Source organism: Ambystoma mexicanum, chromosome 8, assembly GCF_040938575.1.
Source record: "Ambystoma mexicanum isolate Mex_15411 chromosome 8, UKY_AmexF1_1, whole genome shotgun sequence".
NCBI classification, from domain to species: Eukaryota; Metazoa; Chordata; class Amphibia; order Caudata; family Ambystomatidae; genus Ambystoma; species Ambystoma mexicanum.
This window is the reverse complement of record NC_090929.1, coordinates 1,636,079,682-1,636,102,205: the sequence shown is the minus strand read 5'-3', so window position 1 is coordinate 1,636,102,205 and position 22,524 is coordinate 1,636,079,682. Positions and strand designations below refer to the sequence as shown.

Sequence of the window (22,524 nt, the reverse complement as noted above, 5' to 3'; positions counted from 1 at the left end):
TTTCTCCTGTGGAGTCACAGCCTGGCCTATAACCATAATGTAATGTGCGGTCTGTACTGCAGGGTAGCAGCACAGGGTAGCAGCACAGCTTGCTACCAGGAAGAAACGCAGGGCCCAGTTTGTCATTGACGATTTATCAAAAGAAATAATGTGGCGACTAATTACACCCATATCTGCAGTCCATTTAGAAAGGTTTGGCTAATAATCTAAACTTGATAGCCATAAGAACAGCAGTAGCCATGCCAGGAAAACCGGCACGGCTGCTGCTGGTATCATTTTTTTCCTGGCACCCGCGAATGGCCAATTACCAGGTCATTACAGCCTTGCCGGACCCTGTAATTGCCCATTCCAAGGCGCCAGAAAAAAATTCTCACCATTCCCATTTGAGCCCCATATGACTCAATGGGAATGGGGAGGTCAGATGCACCGGCACCATTCGTGAATGGTGCTTATGCATCTGACAATTCTGCTCGGGAGTGCCGGTATGCCTGCCAGGTCAGACCTGGCGGGCAGGAAGGCACCTACGAGCAGAACTTGTAGTTTGCGAGTACAGTAACAACGGTACCGGTAGCTTACCAGTACCATTGTTACCGGACCAGCAAACTTATAATGAGGCCCATGATCTCCTCTGCCACCTCCCCAGCATCAAGTCTTGTAAAAGAAGAACATGTTATCAAAATCTGAAAGTATCGTTATTGTGTTGCAGGCTGGTATTGCTGTTTAGAAAAATTCCAAATCTGAAAAATCAGACCCTTATTGGGAGTGTGTGTTTGAGATCTCTTGACAGCAGCTCACCCATCTCGTTTGGACTATATAAATATAACTTACTGATTTGAAAGAGTCGTAGGAAGGGCTGGGGTAGCCGATAAACCCATCTTTGTTTATGATGCTCTCCGAATAGTACTTGTAGCTCCGCAGATGGTTGCACGCCACGAAGTCACGTGTCCCTGCAAAATGAAGATGCCGTAAAATGTGAGCCAAAATTAATAATGTACTACTACCCTTACTTTCACACATGGCATGGGTATTGGTTACTGTAGGAGACCTGGGGTCTAATCCCCATTTCACTAATTTCCAGAATTGAAAGATCCATGTAAAATGGCGTTATCGTCCAAAAGCTGAGCTTCGGTTTCCTTTTCAGCCCAACTTGGGACAATTTACAGGTTACCCTCCAGTACTAAGCACTATATCATATTAAACATGGCTCTTTTTTCTGCCCAGTAGCATTTTCTCTATGGAAAGCTTTATAGAAATAATATTTGAGCAGACTAACAGCCGTTCCAAATAGGAAATGGCTGTTCTAAGAATGGGGAACTCCTCGACCCCGCGAATATTAAAATCAAGTCAGGTTTTCAGGATAGTCTGACAGAGTGATGTGCCCGGCATTGTTACAAGGACCTGGGAATGATAGCTGAGTTCCTCAAAGCCAAGAAATACACCCTCGAGGACCAGTTTACCAGACCATTCGGAAAGGGTGGTCAGTCAAAATCTCGAATTTCTAAATATCGAAAAATATAATCTCGAATTTATTTGACCGAAAATAAAAAATCTCGAAAGTCATAATCTCGAAATTTTTCAAGCAATCTCGAATTCATGTCAATCTCGAAGGTAAGTAAAAACCATACTTTTTATTCTTTGTATTTTATTTAATAACTTTAAAAAGTATTATAATATAACATTATTTAATACATTTATATATATATATTAATATAAGCTTACAGATATTTTATGTTGAACTGAGTAATATTTTTAACATGTAATACATCTATTTGTTCTTCTTGATGGTGCTATTGCATCAATAATAACAGTTGTATATAGTTTAACTTTGTGTTTGTTTACTTATTTAAATCCACATTACGTAGTCCTACGTAAAACGTAAGCGCCATTTTTAAAGTTCATATTCTATCGGTTTCTGCTGCGGTCGCGTCTCCTGCAAACTGTTCCTGGATTTTCATGGATTTTTCTTTTTTTTTTCCTTGGATTGCCTTTTTTTCACTGGATTTACTCGGATTACATGGACTGTGGATTTCTACTGGATTTCCTGGATTCGATGGACTTCGTGTCTCCTGCAAGCTGTTCCTGGATTTTCATGGATTTTTCTTTTTTTTTTCCTTGGATTGCCTTTTTTTCACTGGATTTACTCGGATTACATGGACTGTGGATTTCTACAGGATTTCCTGGATTCGATGGACTATGGATTTCCAGTGGATTTACTTGCAGTCGCTGGATTACGGATTATGGCTACAACGTGGTTTTTTTCTGGATTAGCATTGGCTTTTATGTCTGCATGAGGACTTTTCTTGTTTTTTCCCACGGATTTTCTTGGTTATTTTTTTATTTCGATCGAGTTTTTCCTGGATGTGTACTCGAATATTTCTTGGCTTTTTTTAGGTAAGGATGGTTTTTCTCTTTCGCGAACGTGTTTTTCCTGGATGTGTATTTTGATTTTTTTGATGGTTTATTTCCAATGGATTGCCGTTCCAGTTCCTGTATTTTGCATCACCAGGATGTTTTATTCGCAATCACTATCGCCATGGCACAATGGACTGCACTTTTATCTGAAACGTGAGTAATTATTTTTAACATTTCAAGTTGAACGCTACAGAGTCTAAGAAGGTTTCTTTATTTTGGGGGTCAAAAGCTTCTATTAACTGTATCAGTTTTCCTTCATAGTCTCTGTATTTTTTTCTCGGTTGTGCCTGGTTAGTTGAGAAAACGGTTTGTGCCAATTTAAATTGTTGGTGTTGTTCTTCATCTTGCAAGTCGCGTAAAAAATGCCACAACGTGGGGTTATTGATGTTAAATTGTTTGTTTAACCTGCTGTGCCATCCCTCCAGGGCGTTATTCGTTCTAGGTGTTTTTTCTAGGGTTGCCTGATAACAATTCCAAAAATTTAATGGGTATTTTGGCCTTCTTCTTGTGCCACTTCTGGTTAATTGTCCAATCCATGATTTTTCAAAATAGTCTAATAGATCACTAAATTCTTCCTCATGATTTTTGTAAAAAGTACTGTCAATTAAATGTTCATAAAATTCAGTTCCATAATCTATTTGTACAAAAACCAATGCAAAACGTTTTTTAATATTAAACTGGTAGCAACTGTCCTGCGTGTATTTTGTGTTTAGACCTAATTTCTGCATTTTGCGCCATATACTCTGTGTGAAGTGGAAAAAACATCCTTGAATTCGTGTATTTTCGAAAATTGATTTAAAACCGTTGATTTGTGCTGTCTCGTAATCCATGATTATTGTAGTTGGGTTTGCCTCAGGGATCGATTGTTTTATTTTATCAAAAACGATTCTGCACGCCTCTTCAGTCTTTTTCGGCATTAATGTATACACAAGTGGAATTGTCTTGCCGTTTATTGTGCCATGAATGGTATAAAACTGGAGGAATGGCTGCGGGCATACTTTAAAAGTTGCGTCACTTTGCCATTTTTCACTGTTAGTCAGATGGTGGAAATTACTTGCAGTGGCGAATATTAATATTTTTTTGCGGTTTAAATCAATTGTCGCTTGGTGAAAAATGTCTCCATTTTTTGTTGTTTTAAATACATCAGGGATTGTAATGTCTTCAAAAAGCCTTGGTACAGGTGGCATATTTTCTTTTTGTTTTCTAGCTCTGTTTATTGTCCGTTGCATTAACCTCTCAGCCGGTAACTGTGCAGCGATATGTATTGGTAAATGGTCACATACTTTTGACACAACCGAGCCACTTGGTTCCCCGAGACTTCAGCCTTTCTTTTTAGCTCTGAGAGGGTTTTTTTTATAATAATATTAGATTGGTCCGGTAGATGATTATGTTCGTTTTTACTGTGCACATTTGTTCCCTCAGTAATAGCTCGAGCCGTGCATTTATTTCTTTTATATTCGGCGCTTTTCCAGTATACACGCTCATTCTTCTCATATTCCTTATGGTAAACGTATCCATTTAATGTCAGCTGTTTTCCTCCCTTTTGGTTTGTCACAAATTCCATTTCGTATTCTAAAACAAACGGAAGAAACGTTTTCTGTCATATATCTCTAAGTAATATGTTTTTTTACTGTTATTCCACTTCAATGTTTTATAAATAGTACCTGGTGTTTTGCGAAGTAAACTCAAGCGATTTCCCGCAGTACAGCATCAAATGTCGTCCTGTCAGGTAATGACGGTTTGGCAATATCGTTATTCCAATCTTGGTTCCTGAACAAGGTTCTTTACTCTTGCTTTTCACCTATCAGTTTAACCCCTTCTAAACTCTTGATTCTAATACGTATGTTGACAGTAGGGTGAGGGGAGGTGGGGGGGGTGTGGGGGTAGCGGGGTGCCGGGTAAGGGGGTGTTGGACAGGGGGGGGCATGGGCGGGAACCCCCCCCATCATAAAATGCTAATTTTGTTTTTTCTTTATTTCTATTTATGCATGTTCGGTTTTTTTTTTTCCGACATGTACGTATTCGAGATATTGACCCTTTTAATGAGATGTATATATTTTCGATATTTTATTTTTCAATATTTTATTTTCGAGATTTTGGTAGTTCGAGATTATTTTTTCGGTATTTTGACTATAAACCTTCGGAAAGACCAAACAAATAGGTACCACATTTCAGAATGCCCCTCTCTCTCACGCACACACATATGGACACTCAGGGTGGATGCAGGAACCACATCTACAGATCCAAGGGCAGGAAGACTATGGAGATCTACCCATCAGGCACCAGAGGTGCTTTCCCCACTCTTAAGTGATGTAAGGGTGCAGAAGGAGTAGACTGACACACAAATGTGGGGGCAAGGATTGCACATAAAGTATTTAGATATGCAAAGCATGGATCAGAGTGGTGCGATTGCAGTACTGGAGGGCACCTGTGGGAGAGGGTGGAGGGGTCCCTAGAGGAGAGGGCCTGGAGGGGGGCAGAGTACCCTGAAGGCAACCTGGGAGAGAGAGAGTGGCTATTTGGTTTGGTGTTGTGGGAGGGGGGTCTTGGCTAGAACAGGCGGGTCAGACAAGTCCCCAGATTGGTGCTAGGTTGGGTGGGTGGAGGTGGCATGTAAAGGTGAGGTCTGACCGGGACAGAGAGGACATTTCTGATGCGCCAGTTGGCGCCTCTGATATTGGAGCTGATAGACATAGCGGGAGCCGGCACAGTATGGCTGTAGCGCTATTCACAATGGGAAAACCCTCCAACCTGGATCCTTATGGAAAAATGGCAGTGGGACAGTGGAAACAGTAGCAAAATACAGTTGAGGAACCCACACCCTGGACCCTGAGGGAGCAAAGGCAAGTATGGAAGTATGGTCACTCCATCCTGCTTTCCCGCCTGGCCTCAGTGGGCCTCTCTGATCCTGTCCAGGCCTGGTTTACATCCTTCCTGACTGAAAGGGGCCGATCACTATCTCTTCCTCTTTTTTTGTCTTCTTCTCACAGAGCACTGTGGGAAGAAGATTCAATGTGGCGGAACAAACAACAGCGAGACTCAAAAATGCAAACCCAACCAGAAGCCCTGTGGGAAGAAAATGCAGTGTGGTGGAACAAAATAACAGCGAGATTCAAAAATGCAGCAGTACAGCAATGGCATATTCTCCTACCTGGTTGTGGCTGCAGACGTTGAGGTTGAGGCCCAGCTGGGCTGGGGCGCATAGAGCAAAAATGCAAACAGGGGTGGAAGGTGCCCTTTTGCTCATCTAGCTGCCTAAGCAAGCCTGCCCAAGTAGAATCTCCTAAAAGTCCTGGTTCCAGGGTCATCTGGCAAACACTGATCCAGTGTTAGGGAAGACGGGCAGGGGGCGGGAGGGAGGAGGGCCGAGTGGAAAGGAGGTTGGGCCTGGGTCACATACCCCAGGGAATGCAGATAGGCAAGGGGAGCAGTGGAGGGTGAAATAAAAGCCCATGGCCCTGCTCTGGAGAATCCAAAGAATATTTTCGGTATCGTCTCAGTGATGTGTCCTCAGACACCATGGGAGTGCTAACCAGAAACATTAAATAATGAGAATTAAAAATACTATAGTCAAACAATAAACAATTCCCAAAAAGTGCAATAGCGTACTCGAATATATAGTCCTGGCATCCTACATTAATATTTACTGTGTAAAGCCAATTAATCTATGGCACAGTAAAACAATGAATATACTCACATTAGTGCTGTTAGGATATGCAAGCCAGTAGCCACATGATGTTCTTTCAAACACTGTGAAGACAGAGCCAAAACGCTAGGAAATGTCCATGGGTACTTGTTACTGTTCATAGGAAGACGAGTTCTTCGCTGCACATATGTCGTGGTTCGCTCTATCCCACCTGCATTCCTGGTGGTTGCCATGGTGTCTCCACCAATGCCAGGAACACAAACAGCCAGACACGTGACATCGCGCTTGCAAGGCAGATGTGTTCCCCTTGCAAAGGAGACCCAACGCGCAACAGCACAACAGTACGCCAGCACGTATTGTCACACATTCATAAAAGGAAACCTCTTCAGGACGCTGGTGCTTCTAATTGAAGTTGGTATTCCGGTGTTTTGTTTTTGCTTCCTGTTGCCTTCCTGTTGAATGATCTTATCTCCTGTTTTCTGTACTGCTTTTACAATTACTGTGAACCTGTACTTTGCTGTCAACACATTGAATGACCTCAGTGTCTGCTTCTACGGATTACCTTTTTTGGATTACCCTACTCCCAGCAGATTGAACGACATTGTCTTCTGTTTCTAATGATTTCCTTTTGGATTACCCCATCCTGTACTTTTCTGGATATACACTTGGATCTTATCTGCAACCTTGTGTACAAAACGTTATGAACGCTATGCAGTGACTCTACGCCAAGTGCACTATTCTGTGTCTGTAAGTACATCCTCGTTTTGCCTGGGGGCAGGTCCTTTCTAACCCACTAATCTTCCCTATCCCTTCCGCTTCCAGTCCACTTCCTCATTGTCCCTTCATCCTATTTCCTCTGATTTTCTTTCAGCCTAATAATGGGACCAACCCGAGAGTTTTCACCGCCAGGCAGATTCTTCACATTAGAACAGTCTCTACCAGCAATAACAAGGTTAGTGTTTTTTTCAATCCCGAATAACATACACTATTAAAGCAACGTAGCTAATACCCTGCCTTCTTTGCCCACAGCTTGGTGCATACATGGGGGTTCTGCTCTTTCATTTGAACCACAGCGATGTTGGTCACTTAGAAACGGACAACACAGTGTCTCATAGGAAAGATTGCCATTGTTTGAGGAGACCCTTATTTAGGGTTAACATTGAGATTACCGGACCAGACCCTACGGACACGGACAACCTTTTGAACAATACGAGAATCCCGAAGACTTATCCACGTTATTGTGAGTACTAACAGAATTAGAAGCCATGGACTCCACCAACACATTGGCCAATCTGCTGCAGCTAGTAGCAGAGTTAAGAAACGACATGGCTGCCGCGCACACAGCTATCCACCAGAGAGTGGATGCCTTGTGTGACAAGGCGCCTCCTCCTCCTCAAGGTCCGGAATATGCCACGTCGGCATATCCTCTCCCTGTGCAAAACCCAGTCCAGGTCTTAATGTCCACCCAGTTCCCGTTAGCTCCCCCTGAGCGGTTCTTAGGCGAGCCTAAGAATGACCACACTTTCATCAATCAATGCAAGCTGCATTTCTTGTGTCGCCCGCCTCGTTTCCAGAATCTACTATGAAAGACGCTTTTGTTCTATCTTATCTTGGGGGTAGCGCAGCCGCTTGGGCCATCCCATTGTTAGAGTCTAACAGTTATCTCCTGTATGATTGTGATGCCGTTATCATAGCCATAAATCGAGTCTTCGCTACTCGATATAAGACTGATCTTGAATTGCTTAGTTTAAAACAAGGTAATGCGCCACTACTCTCTTTCCTGGCTATGTTCAATCAAGTGTCAGCAGAGAACTGGGTAGCCAGAATAAAAGAAAGGCCTGTCTTCTACAAAGGCTTATCAGAAGAGTTGAACATGCACTTGCAACCTTGCCAGTGGTTCCCGTGGGGTTCCCAGAATTGCTTGATCTAATTCTACAGATCAATGCTCGAAGAGACCAAACAAGAGGTGAAGAAGAACACCATTACCAACGAACAGCAAACCTGAACACTGAAACATATCCACCATGGACACAGAGACTATGCAAATAGGTGCTGCCAGGGGCCCTTTGTCCAGTGCATATAGGGAACATAGGTGCAAGTCCAACTTATGTATGTATTGCGGTTCACCCAACCACTGCCTGCATTCTTGTCCAAAAAAGCAAGTTCGAAAACAGGTAAACCACAAAACCCGATCATAGACGGAGTCCCTAGGTTGAGTGGTTGTCCACTGGACTCCCAGTCTTCATTAACGTTTACTGGTTCATTTGTTTGTGTCATTTCAACTGTCCAAGAACCATTCATTGCAAACCCACGCTGTAATAGATTCTGGTGCCATGGATGACTACATATACATGATGTACGCCCGGCAGATTGGGGCCCCTACCGTGCCAAAAAGACAGCCCAAAAATGGTCAATGCCATAGACAGCACAGCCCTTGTTTCTGGTCTTGTGATGGAAAAAACGCAACACATTTTGATGTCCTCAGATTCAGGACAATGATATTCTTTGATCTCATTACAGCTCCGCAGTCCAGGGTGATTCTGGGTATATCCTGGTTGAAGGCGCACAACTCACTTATTGACTGGGAAACAAATTAAATCATTTCCATGTCAGACTACTGCAACACCCAGTGTTTTGATCTCAACGCAAGTGTGTTGCTATCCTTGAGCCCCTCTCTTCTGTGAGCGCCATAACCAAACCAATCTCCAATGCTATCCCTGTTGAGTACCAGGACTTCTCTGATGTCTTCGACAAAGGGAATGCTGAACAGCTGCCTCCTCACCGTGATTACGATTGCTCAATAGATTTGAAGATACCCTCTGGTCGTGTGTATTCCCTCACAGTCAAGGAAGGTCAGGCATTCAGAGAGTACATGGACACAGCATTAGCTAATGGGTTTATTCAACCCTCTAAATCACCTGCATCTACACCATTGTTTTTCATACCAAAAAAAGGAAGGTGATTTGAGGGCCTGCATCCATTATAGAGCCTTGAATGCTGTGACTGTCAAAAACCAATACCCGTTGCCACTCACCTCTGTTTTGCTGGACCAACTGGGTTCATCCGTAATATTCCCAAAATTAGATCTGCAGGGGCCCTACAATCTGGTCCGAATACGTGCTGGTGATGAGTGGAAGACCGCATTTAAAACTCAGTTTGGCCTGTTTGAGTATTTGGTCATGCCCTTCGGGCTTTGTAATGCCCCAGCTACGTTCCAATACCTTATGAACGACATATTCCAAGAGATGATGCATAGATACATAATTGTCTATTTGGATGATATATTAATCCACTCTTATTCCTATGATTATCATGTAGAACAACATCTTTTCACCAAAGCCCAGCAATGCTTTTATAACATGACAGGCAGATTCATCACATTAGAACAGCCTCCGCCAGTAATAACAAGATTGGTGTTTTTCCAATCTCGAATAACATACACTATTAAGGGAACATAGCTAATACCCTGTGAAGTGGGAGAATGGAAGACCAGGCTCCCGTCCTTCACCTCTCGCGCTTGGCCTAGAGGGTCACGGCCCAGACACCCGCCGAGGGAAGAGTTTGTCCATTTACCAGACGACCAGGTACCCTGGTACAGGAACATACGGATGTGTCCACCTGCCTGCCCAACAGCCCGCACTGGCCATGCCGACCCCTGCGGCTCGGATCAGCTAGACTAAAAACCACACGTCGTTAGAGATGCCATGACGACCTAGACAACGGGAAGCACATCTGTACAAGTATACACACTTAAAATTTCCACACCAATCTACACGAAGAACATACTCAGTGCTCTGACGTAGGCGACAGGCATATTCACGGACGTGCATCTTTATTATTTTTACATAGGCTTTCAGAATGCAGAAACGCAAGATGCATCATGAACTCATCTATAACGCTTGCTCACGCTTCCCTTGAAACCCGTTACCACCATGAGAGGTATAATGGAAACACGATACTGGTCATGGAAATGTATGCTACTATAATCTAAAGCACCTATGCACCAAACAGACTACTTAAGCACCAGGCCCGAGTAGGCCTCAAACAAGAGCTCCCGTGGACATTAACAAAGCAAGAGTCAGGTTGCTGATCCTGCAGAAAGAACCCGATGGAGCAACCAGCCAAGGTCGCAATGTTGCAAGCCCACATCCAAGAACAAATCATCAAAGGCACGATGTTGCAACCTCGTACTCCGCGTACCAACGTTAAAGTCATATCTACAAATTAAACCAGACACACAGTGGAAAAGCAATATTAATTGTGCAGAATTCTGCCTCAAACACGGTCCCGCCTCACGTGACCAAGCCGAATCTGACGAGATGCCAAAACCCAGGGGAGAAAAGGCGTCTGGGTCCCTCACTACGAGACACAGGCCGAGACACTTGAAAGGCTCAATGGACACCTGCTACAGTGGGAGCGGTCAGCGGGAGCGGTCAGCCTTCCACCTATGAATAAATCCTCACATTGTCTGCACGTACCCATATTGAAACATTGTTGCAAACACAGGTACACCGAGAGCTGGGAACAACGGTGGTCCCAGGCTGGGGAGCTCACGGATGAACCAATCAGAACATGGGGCTCTTATCTCAGACGTCAGTAACATTAGCCAATCCTCAGGAGCCTTCATGTAACAATTCTTATGTATCCAATTATAGGGACAACCCAGATATACCACCTGACTACACCTTGTCCACTAATATCATTCTCTATATGTGTACTATACTAACCCTACCACTCGAGCAACCAATTAAGAGTGGCGATAGGTTTTTTGTTAACTTTCTGAAGTGACGCAAGTAGCGCGTCATAATGCAGTAAAAAAGGGCCTGCGAGCCCCACGATTATGTGTGTGTCAGGACGGACGCGTACGCTCCTTGACCCATCCCTGCCGTTTTGTATAAATAAACAGCAGAGTCGCCTTGCTCCTTGTGTGCGTCTCATACTCTATCTCATCTGGGATATACGGGAGGAGTTGGGGCCTCCCTGCCCGGAGGTCTGCGGACGGCCCGGCCGACCCCGGCAGAATTTCCCCCCGACAAGTTGGAGGCACTGCTGAGATCTGTTTAAGATCAACTTTTATTTTTAGTTTTTCCAGGCACTCCCGTTGCGAGGAGGCCCGGCGGCGCGGCCCCCTCTGCCGTTGCCCCCTTCTGAGGACTACAGGACCATCGCGGAGCCGCGAGAAGACCGGACAGCGCAATCCGGATATTGGCCCTCGGGAGCCGGTTGAGAAGTATCCCGCCCGCGGTCGGCGAGTGTCCAGACGTGGTCCAGACGAGGGGAGGTGGCGAGCCGCTTGGAGGGTGCACGCAGTCGAGCGGCCCTGCATCGAGAGAACTTGGTGAGCATGACACGCACAACAAGCAATGCGAAATTGTGAGGGAGGGGGAGGAAGTAAATAAGGGAGGGGGGAGGTATTGTAGAGATGTGCGGCGAAGGTTAAACTGAGTGTTGCTAATGGAATGAATGATAGGAAAACGAGTGCGAGAACAGTCGGCTAACGTTACGCGAAAGAGGGGGGCGGGGCACGAAAACATCACGTGCAGCCGCTCGTAACAGTCAGCTAACGTTACGCGAAAGAGGGGGGCGGGGCACGAAAACATCACGTGCAGCCGCTCGTAAGACCCTGATGGTATAAATTGCGACTAAGTGTGAGGGTGGGTGTGTGTGGTTTCCTACGACTTGACATTTATTGATCAATGAGTAGATGAGGTTCCCTATTGTTCGAGCAAGAAACTCGATAGGTAGATGACGTTTCCCTGTGGGCGGTAGCTAGTTACATAGTTGCCCAAAACGGAAGATAATTGGCTGGTTAAGCCCTCCTGTTAAGGGGCGTATCACACGCGAGGCGACGCAGTGTGCGCAGTCCGGTTATATTATTGATGAGATTACCTTGTTCCAGGAGAGACAGGAAGACAGCTGTAGGGTTAGCGGGGTAGATTGCAAGTGTATTTTGAACTTAAAAAACATAACAAGAATATACCAATAGCTCGAAGAAATCGGTGACGTCACCAGTAGGGATTTAATAGGATATCGCGAGCACAAGGAATTTTGGGTTTGAGAGTGGTGGGGAAGAGAAGCATGATAAAGGAGCTGGTACGGAGATAAACTATAAACCAGTGGATCGAAAACAAGGGGAAAGGGGCGTGGCTGCGCACGGAGAACGCCGGCCACGGCAAGTGTAAACGGGGGAGGAGAACGGAGAAACAGGACGACTGTATAAGATCATCGTAAGGGGTACGCAGCCGCAGGGGGCTGCGTGCGCTTCGGCCGCAGGGGGCCGTAGGGGAAGGAATATAATATAACATCATATTTATTATTATTGCATAATTTGTCAAAAGGATTGTCGAAAGTCCCCACATTTGCGGGGCGAGGTAAGCAATACAAGGTTGTATATCGTAAACTGCTAGTAAGGGGAAGGGTAACAAGGGGAGTGAATTTATGTCATACGGGAGAGGGTCGGGAGGGTGGGGGAACACCCTCACTACCCCACTACAGCACATATGCACCACACTGCCACCACATAGGGAGAAGTTAATTAAGTACAGCATAGAGTGGACCCAGGGGACAGATAACAAAATGTTAACACCATGGCCGCCTAATGGTAGTTTCGATCCATATGCCCAACATTCACTACTGAACCATCTGCACAATACATACAAGGGGAGGAAGTTGGCAAACCATGTGGAGGTGTTTAACTTATGGAGGATGTTCCAGGGGTCTCGACCAGGACCAAATGGAATGTTCACTATGGGGGAAACACCGGAAGAAAAGGAGATTAAGAAAGAAGGAACGGGTGGGGAAAAGGAGTGCGAAAGCACAAAGAATACGGGGAACGAAAGACAGGGAGGAGAAAAGATTGATAAATCAGACGACATAAAAAAGGAACTGAGCAATGGGATACCCATAACACCGGGAGTGAAAACAGAGGGAGGAGGGTTGTACCCTTTAAGAGAATTAGGAGAAATAGCAGGACAGTTAAGGGCGGCTGAAGGATACTCAAACCCGGCATACAGCCCTCCACCATATGTGGCTCATGGGAAGATACCAATGGGGGACAGGAGGATTAGAGAAGAGCAGACTGTAGAGATAGGAAACGATGAGTGGATAGCTGCACAGATATTGTTGAAATTACGAGGCTCACTAACTGGAGAAGAAAGGGAGGCGGTAAGGAGAACAAACGAGGATAGTGCCAGTGAGAGTGAAATGAGGGGAGAGGAGCTACTACGGCAGAAGGAAGAGATTTTGGAGGAAAGATTAGCAGAACTAAGGGATGAGCAGAATGAACTGATCAAACAACTTGAGCGGGAGGAAAGAGAGAGAGTGAGGAAAAGGAAAGAAGGTAAGGACGAATTGGAAAAATTAAGGGAACGAAGTGAGGAACAAAAGAGAGAAGCTGAAAGGGTAAAAGGAGCAGCAGATAGGGTATCAAGAGTAGTGCTGAGAGAGAAGAAGAAGGAAGAAGAAGAAAAGGAAAAAGAAATGGAAATATGGAGGAGGAGGATAATATCAGAGGCAACTAAGAAATATGAAGAGGGGAAGGTAATAGAGAGTATAGTAGAAAGAGAAAGGGTGAAATGGGAAAGGAAGAAAGAGGATGAAAGGATATTGGAACAGATGAGCAACGAAGTAATGGAGGAGTTGAAAAGGAAAAGGGAGGAAAATAGTAGGGAAATGGAGGAGAGGAGTGAAGGAGGAAGAGAAGAGAGGGGTTGGGAGAGTGAAAGATGGGGAGATGTATATAAAAGTAGAGAGGTAGCAACAACATCAGCACAAAGGGGAACAGTTGGTAACAACGGAAAGGGAGAAAGAGACCTAATAGACTTAAAAACAGTAACAATAAAAGGAAAAAAGGCAGAGTGGGGGGTGCAATTTATGAATGATTTTTGCAGTGAGGAGGAAGGAGGAGTGGAGAAGGATGGAAGGAAGAGTGAAAGGGAAAGCTTAGATAAACTATACCTTACTAGAACAAACATAGATTCGCCCTGGATGAGTAGAAGATGGGAGGAGCTGGAGAGAAGTAAGGAGGAAGTGAAAAGAATAGGGGAAACACAAACCAATGAAACCACGCCACCCACATCACCATCGCACCCTCCCACGTCACGCCCTACATGTTCAACTACCGCGCGCTCTCTGCACAGAATAAAGCTCGCGCCCTTCATGAATGAACTTACACCTTATGCATGTCGGCTTAGGGACCTCCCTAGTCGCAGGCAAGACAGACAAATAAACATACCCATATTGAACACAGGAAATGATGAAAAAAGGGGAAAGGAAGAAGAGGGAGGTAGGAGCAGAGGTAGTAAGGAAGAATTTGGAGTAGTAAAAGAAATGGGGGAAGAGGAGGGGTGTGAAGACTCAACATTATGGAGCGTAAAGGGTGACACAAGACAGAATTTAATGCCACTGCTGGAGAGAGGAGGGGTTAGACCACAGTATGTACCTTGGAAACATACGGATAAGGAAAATATAAAATGTAGGCTCCCATCACTAAGTGGAGGTGCGGGTAAGTGGATATATGAAATGGAAAAACACACCGCAGGACAGAAACTAGCAGTAGGAGATGTGAAGGGCCTGTTAATATCAATATTAGGGGATAGAGCGGATGACATTTGGAAAAGAGCGGGATTCCATGGGGTAACAATAACGAACACATCGCATGATGGGGCACCATTTGCAAACTGCAGACATGCGCTATGGCAGGCACTGAGAGTGCAGTACCCAGACACATCAGACATAGGAGCCATTACTTCCCGTAAGATGGGTGAAAATGAGGATCCTGTTGATTATATCCAGGACGTTCAAGAGAAGTGGCGCATGGAAACTAGAGAACAATGGGACAAAACACCAGCCATATTTTATCATATACTAGTACAAGGGCTCCCAGAAGGAGTTCAAAAACAACTAAAGAAAGTAGTGGGGATGGAAGCAAAACCATGGCCAGAAATACAACTGACTATAGTACATCACTGCAGAACATGGCAAGGAAAAATGAAACAAAAGGAAGAGGATAGGAAAACAGAAGAGGCCAAATTAGTACAGAAAAAACTTACTAAATACACAATGGAAGGGGCACTAATAACTACGCCCACACCAATGGCCCAAAGCCCAACGCAAGTAGTGGCTGCACAAGATCCCGCACAAATAACGCCTCCACAAGGTGTAATACAGCAAGTGCCGCCTCTGCAATTACACGCACCAAACATGGGAGGAGGGTACCCAATACAAGGAACTGGGTATTATAGTTATAACCGAGGGAGAGGAGGGTTTATGAGGGGGAGAGGATATGGATATAATACCCAACAACAGGCTGGGGGACTAAGAAATAACTACCCCACAGGGCAACCCGTATACCAGGACAACACAGGGAGCTTCCCATGGCAAAACAGGGAACCACCCGTGTGTTGGAGCTGCGGACTATTAGGACACATGTCACGTACATGTAGGGTCAGGCCAGGAACACCAGTATGGAATGAACAAGCACAACCTAGGACATTACAAGAACAGCAGGGCATACAACTACAGCAGACGTCACAAAAAGGGAGTGACCCACAACAACAAACAACACAACAGCCACAAACCTATTCACTGCCACAACAACAAATAACACAGTACCTGCCACCGCCACAACAACAAGTAGCGTTAATACAACCACCACCTCAAAATGAACGAACACAATTGGGTGGGGTGACGGTGTTGGGACACAACCCTTACACAGGGAATGGCCAATCATTGTACCCCCAATAGGCCAGCCCACAGACGGCCTTGGTGTGTCCCATCCTGTCAGTAACACCTAATAGTGCGGAGGAACCACGCATAGAGGTAACGATAGGTGACAAAAAATTATCATTTCTTGTTGACACCGGGGCAACCCGGTCTTGCATAAGGGAAGGTAAATTTAAGATGTCAGGCGAAGCCATGAACACCCAAGGATTTTCTGGGGCTAAAGGGTTGGTTCCATTTACTGATAATGTTCCCTTATCTATTGGAGATTATGATCTGTCAGTTCCACTCTTGTATTATAGTGCCTCACCAGTAAATATACTGGGGAGGGACATAATGAATAGGTTGAACATGACGATCTCCTTTACAGAGGATGGCATAATTTGCTCTACTCCAGGGATTAACATGCTCGCAGCACGACAGATTTTGCAAGCATACTGTGGACAGACAGCGATTAGGGCGGAGCCAGTAGATGGCGAGATATTCCAATATGGCACTGACATGGCATTTGCATGGATGCCAGGGATAGAAGGGAAAATATGGAGGAGACCAGCAGCCTATCTATTCCGACCAGAAACACCAGGTAATGAACTAGAAGGGAAGGTGTTTGTAGTGGACATTGAGAGCATTATTGCAACAGCTGATTATGTTGCTGTGCACGCCCAAGATAAAGAAGGGAGAGCATGGAGGGCGGTGATAGCACTAGCAGAAGGATGTAGGCTGACCCAGGTGTCAGATGAAGAGCTGTTCTCAGAAGAAAAGGAAGAAAATGAAATGGTGTTCATGATGAGTGTAGAAATATGGCTAAGAGTGGCTCACAAACAAGTAGCACAGAAAATTGCAATGGCACTTGAGGCACCCGCAGGCACCCCAGTCCCATTTTTTATGGAGGATATGTCAAAGGTGCCCAAATCATTATGGACTATTAGCCCTTATGACGTGGGATGCATAAAAAGCATAGGGGGTGTAAGGATAAAATTGAAAAAAGGTGCGATACTACCAAGAGTTAAACAGTACCCATTGTCAAAAGAGGCAGATGAGGGCATATTTGAAACCATAACGGCCCTTATAAACAATGGCATATTGGTCCCCTCAGAATCACCATGTAACACAGCTGTGTACCCGGTGCGCAAGGCTAAGGGGGGGTCTTGGCGCTTCATACAGGACCTCAGACCCTTGAACAACATAGTAGAAGCAGAGTATCCAGTAACAGCAAACCCGGCCACAATATTGTGTGGCATTCCAGCAGAAGCATCACGATTTACAGTGATTGACCTTAAAAATGCTTTCTTCTCAATACCATTACACCCAGACTCACAAGATTTGACAAGCTTCACTTACCGAAATACAAAGTGGAAACATACCAGATTACCACAGGGGTATTGTGAATCACCCTCAATTTTCAATAGAGTAATACAGATGGATTTGGGTAATGTTGAGGTGGAAAGCACAGTGTTACAGTATGTGGATGACATAATAATTTGCAGTACAAACGAAAGTAAATGTAGAGAGGACTCTTTAAAAATGTTGACGATACTGGCAGAAAAGGGGTACAAGGTAGACATGGAAAAGATACAATACTGTCAGGAACAGGTACTTTACATTGGTCAACTGATATCCCAACATGGAAGAAGGATTGCACCACAAAGAGCACAGGCCATCTCAAGCACTCCCGTGCCACAGACTGTGAGAGAACTGCAGCAATTTCTGGGGCTGTGCAACTACTGTAGAGCATGGGTATTTGATTACAGCTCATACATAGGACCCCTGCTTGAGGGTTTGAAGGAAGCAAATAAAGGGGAGAAAAAGTTGGGATGGACTATGGAAATGAGGGAGGCATTTGACGAATTAAAAGACGCGATATCAACTGCTCCAGTACTTGCATCCCCAGACTATGAGCGGCGCTTCTTTATATTTTCACATTGCGACTCAGCAGTGATGAAAGCAGTATTGGCCCAAAAAACTAGCATGGGCTATAAACCAGTAGCATTTTACAGCGGTCACTTAGACCCTATAATGTTAGGCCACTTCTCTTGTGAACAAGGTCTTGCTGCAGCTGCTTTTGCAGTAGAAAAAGCATCAGCAATAACTATGGGGTGTCCAACTACACTATTTGTGGAACATGCACTATTTGCGATATTGAATAAACCTAAGTCCACGTTAACGACACAGAGGGCATCAGGTTATGAGATTATTTTGTCTAAAGCTGAACTGGCAATTGTTAGATGTAGCACGGTTAACCCTGCAAGGTTCCTAGCAGAAGTAATTGAAGAGGGAGATTACGCCCACGACTGCACCCAAGTAACTGAAATATACTCATGTACTAGGAAAGTTGAAGAAAACGCACTAGAGGGAGGTGAGCTTTTGTTTATTGATGGGTCATCAACTATTGATCAAGGAGATGGGATACGAAGGACTGGGGCAGCAGTAGTAAAAATGATGGAGGCGCCGGTGTGTGTGGCTATGAAGTGTGTACAATTACCACAGCACTACTCTGCTCAAGCGGCGGAACTCGTTGCACTAATATTGGCATTAAAGGAAAGTTTTAATAAAAGAGTAACTATATATTCCGACAGTGCATATGTTACATCCACTGTCCACTCAGGGCTATCAAAATGGAGAAGGAGAGGGTTTAGGAGAGCTGATGGCACTCCAGTACAACATGCCCTCTTGTTGGCTGAACTAATTGAAGTAATAAACGACCCCCAAGAACTAGCCCTAGTAAAATGCACCGCACACACCAATGGAGAAGACTACGTTTCAAAAGGAAATGCAGCAGCAGACGCACATGCGAAATATGCTGCATATTTTGGTGAGATATGGAACCCCACAGACTCACAGAGAGGGAGAGGGAGGGGAATAGCGAGGGAGATGTTAATAAGAGAAGGGTACACCCATCTCCCAGCAACACAGATTATGGAGCTACAAGCGGCTGCACCAATGGCCGAAAAAGAAGTATGGGTGAAAAGAGGATGCACAATGTCACCAACCGACGCACTATGGCGCCAGGGTGGCACTGGGAAAGTTGTAATACCGTTGGCACTGTTAAATACCGCCTTGAGCCAATTACATCACCCTGCCCATACAAGCAAGGAAATAATTGCAGCACGAATTAGAGAAGATTGGTTTTGTCCCGAGTTAACCTCCCATGTGTCAAATTTTATCAGCAATTGCCTCACATGTCAACAGTTTACGGCCGGTCATACTCTAAAAGTGATAAGAGGTACAATACCCCGGCCAGAAGGACCTTTTCGGCACCTTCACATTGACTATGTTGATATGATCAACATCTGTCAAGGCAATAGGTATATGATTGTAGTAGTATGTCCATTTTCTAGGTGGATTGAAGCAGGGCCCTGTTCACACCCTGATGCGTTTAGAGCAGCCAAATTCATAGTAAGGGAGGTCTTCCCCAGGTGGGGAGTGTGCGAGGTGTTAAGATCAGACAACGGCCCCCATTTCGCAAATGAAATGTTCCAGCATATTACATCCCTGCTGAACATTAAACACAAATTTGCATGTGCATACCACCCACAGGCTAATGGTGTATGTGAACGCCTGAATGGCCTATTGAAGGAGGCAATTGCTAAAATACAACAAACAACAAAGAAAAGTTGGTTGTATTGCCTTCCGTTAGCATTGTTTGAACTTAGAAACAGGCCAGGGTCCGACCACCACCTCACCCCTCACGAAGTGGTTACTGGACGTCAAATGCGCCTTCCCCTAACACCAACGTCAAGGGCATTCTCAAATAACGAAAGCTCAGCGAATGTGTTAGGAGATGAAATGTATCAATATGTGTCTTCTTTGATTACTAGTGTCGTGTTTGTGTCTCAACAGCTCGAGCGCACACGGGGCGGGTCTACCAGCAATCAAGAAAAAGACGAAAGTACGGAATTGGGAAAGGAGAACTCGTGCAAACTTGCCAAAGGTGACCACGTACTACTTCGCAATTTCAATAGAAGGTGGCACGAGAAGAGGTTCACTGGCCCCCATCTGGTAGAGGACGTATCAACAAGAGCAGTAAAACTAAAGGATAAGCGTGCCTGGAACCACCTACATGACGTAAAGATCTACAAACTGCAGACCCGCCCCAGCGCCAACGACAGGTCCGTTGGAAGAACAGCAACAACATCGCCGACAGCGGAAGAAAGTTCCACCACAGACAACGACCCAATTGTTCCCTCGGAGACGATAACTGACGAAGAAAGGGGTGATCCCCATACTGCCCACCCCATGGTCACGCGCTCAAAGAGTAAAAATACTTCCGCCATCTGAGCGCAAACCCCCCCCCATTGACTCCTAAGTACAGTTGTAACTAAAACTAAAGGACATTGCTTGCACCAATACACATGTAAACACGTGAATGTTCTCTTTTTTCTCTCGCACATACAGGAACTGCGTAATATTGTATTGTTAAGAAAAGCTAATTAACAAGTTCAGTGTACAGGCGTAGATGGTGCTGCCAGACGATAACTACCCAGAAGAATTGTCACACCAATTTGTATACGAAATAAAGAGGCCAACATACCTAAAAAGGAGAAGGGTACGTGTCTACTACACAGCCTTCCTCCTGGCCATAGAATATTACATGCCCCACCTCCGCCCATACTTGCCGGTCCTAAGAGACCCATCACTTAGAGTAGCGTGGGAGCAGCTCTTCGCCTGGGCACTGAATGACCACTTGATAGGGAGAGCTTAAAGGAAACAAAACTAACATTTAATAACGAGCACTTTTGAGAATTTTTAGGCGGGCAACTGTAACGTCGCAAGAATAAGCTGCCAGGACCGCAGCAAGGTAAGAGCAAAATGCCGGTGAAATTAGCATATGTAATAAAAATAATAGGGATTTTTATGATCACCGGATTCTTGGCTGCCTCTGTCTGGCAGTACAGCTATGCTATTGATTTTATTGCTGCACCCAAACTTAATATACCCCCGTCCCCTGCTGCAACAGGTGTTACGTCAGGTGGTAATCGTAATTTTGCACCCAAGCAAAATAGAGTTAAACGCAGCACGTACTCAGACAATAAAGGTATTGATAATTATGTACAAGATTCAGCACACGTCACAAACAACATATGGTACCAACACATGACCCGCATTGGTAAGCAGACAACCGAGGATAGCTGTTACGTTTGCTCATTAATACCATACGCCATGAGCGCTTCACGAACATTTGTTGCCACAGAAATAGATGAAAAAACAGCACAGTGCATAATATATTTGGCCCTGTTCCAAACGAAAGGAAGATTTCAAGGAACAGTAGTGCACATGACATGGAAAACACGAGACTCATACCCATATGAAAACAACTTCCTCAAGACCTATCTGAGTTATCACAAGACCAGTTTACATGCTGAAGCATTCAGGTACATAACAAGTGGCCCTGCAAAAGGAGAAACAAAGAAGGTAACACTGCAGTATCTACCATGTGATTGGTACGCAACTGAAGTTCCGGGTAAACAAGGATGCTGGGAGAGGCCGCTACTGACGATAACAGGAAAGGTGTTCCTGGGCAACAGCTGGGAGATAGGAGTGATTGGCAGCAACATGGTAACAAAAGAAACTATCTCAACTATCGAGACACACAATCATCGATGTTGGACGACGTGGATCAAGTATGTACCAATGCTCACGTGGGTAGAAGAAGATGAAGACCCGATAACTATACTACCATTGACTGCGCCTAAAGTATGCTACCAGCATAAAGGAGAGGTGGACGTAGGATATAACACCAATTGTGCAAGCGTGATGGAGTTGCCTGAGGGGGGAGCGGGAACAGCAGTAATAATGGACCATTATTGGGCCTGTGGAGAAAAGGCATATCATACACTGCCTCCCCTGTGGAATGGTGTGTGCACAATGGTACACGTCAATGTACCATCACTAGTGGTACCTAAGAAGCATGTCGATGTGGCGAAATTTCCTAAAATGGATGAAGGGGATAAGAGAGGAAAGAGATCTGCACCACTTCAGAAGGAGCAAGGAAACAGGACCAACAGCAATGATACTGTCCTAAACAGGAGAAAAAGACAAGGAGAGCCATTGACAGGAAATTACCTGTGGGGAAGGTCGGAAACGGAACTAACATCAATACCGCCAGAACACAGACTATTCAGCAGAGCAGCAATGTTCTTCTCCTCAATAATACATCCGGGACTGCAGGCATACGCAAACGCAAAATGGCTCCAAATAACACGGTGGGAACTAATGATGACCATCAATTCAACAGTAAATGGGTTCAACGCAATTAAAGAGGAGCTGCGAGCTGTAAGGATGGTAGCACTCCAGAACAGATATGTATTGGACCTTCTCACAGCAATGGAAGGAGGAGTTTGTGCAAAAATAGGACAATCTTGCTGCACGTTCATACCTGCCAACGATGCTGACAATGGTACACTGACAGAAGCAGTTTCACAATTGGCCCAGATGCACTCCAAAATGATGGACGAAAGTAACGGTGTAAACAAGGATAAGAGCTGGTTTTCACTATTATGGTCATGGATGCCATCTTGGCTGTCAGATGGACTGAAAATAATAGTGGGATGTGCTATTTTGGCTGGAGCTACCCTGATCATAATTAGATTTTGGAAGGCCCGGAAAGCACGCACGACTGACGAGTTGCTGGAAATGGTGGGAATGCACCCCTTAATGCCAGCAGATGACGGCCAGCATACAGGTGTGATAATACAAGAAAGGGAGAAGTTGCGCACCCAAATCATCACCAATTATCTAGACCCACC

At 45.0% G+C, this 22,524-nt stretch overlaps 1 protein-coding gene across 1 annotated transcript in view; it reads right to left on the bottom strand.

The window, feature by feature from the left end:
- The window catches only part of LOC138473267 (pancreatic triacylglycerol lipase-like), a 186,958-nt gene that overhangs the window by 42,675 nt on the left and 121,759 nt on the right, over positions 1 to 22,524 (bottom strand). Inside the window, exon 9 of the mRNA XM_069611904.1 lies at positions 829 to 947. Coding sequence (XP_069468005.1) covers positions 829 to 947 — 119 coding nt within the window. The remainder of the gene's footprint in view (positions 1 to 828; positions 948 to 22,524) is intronic.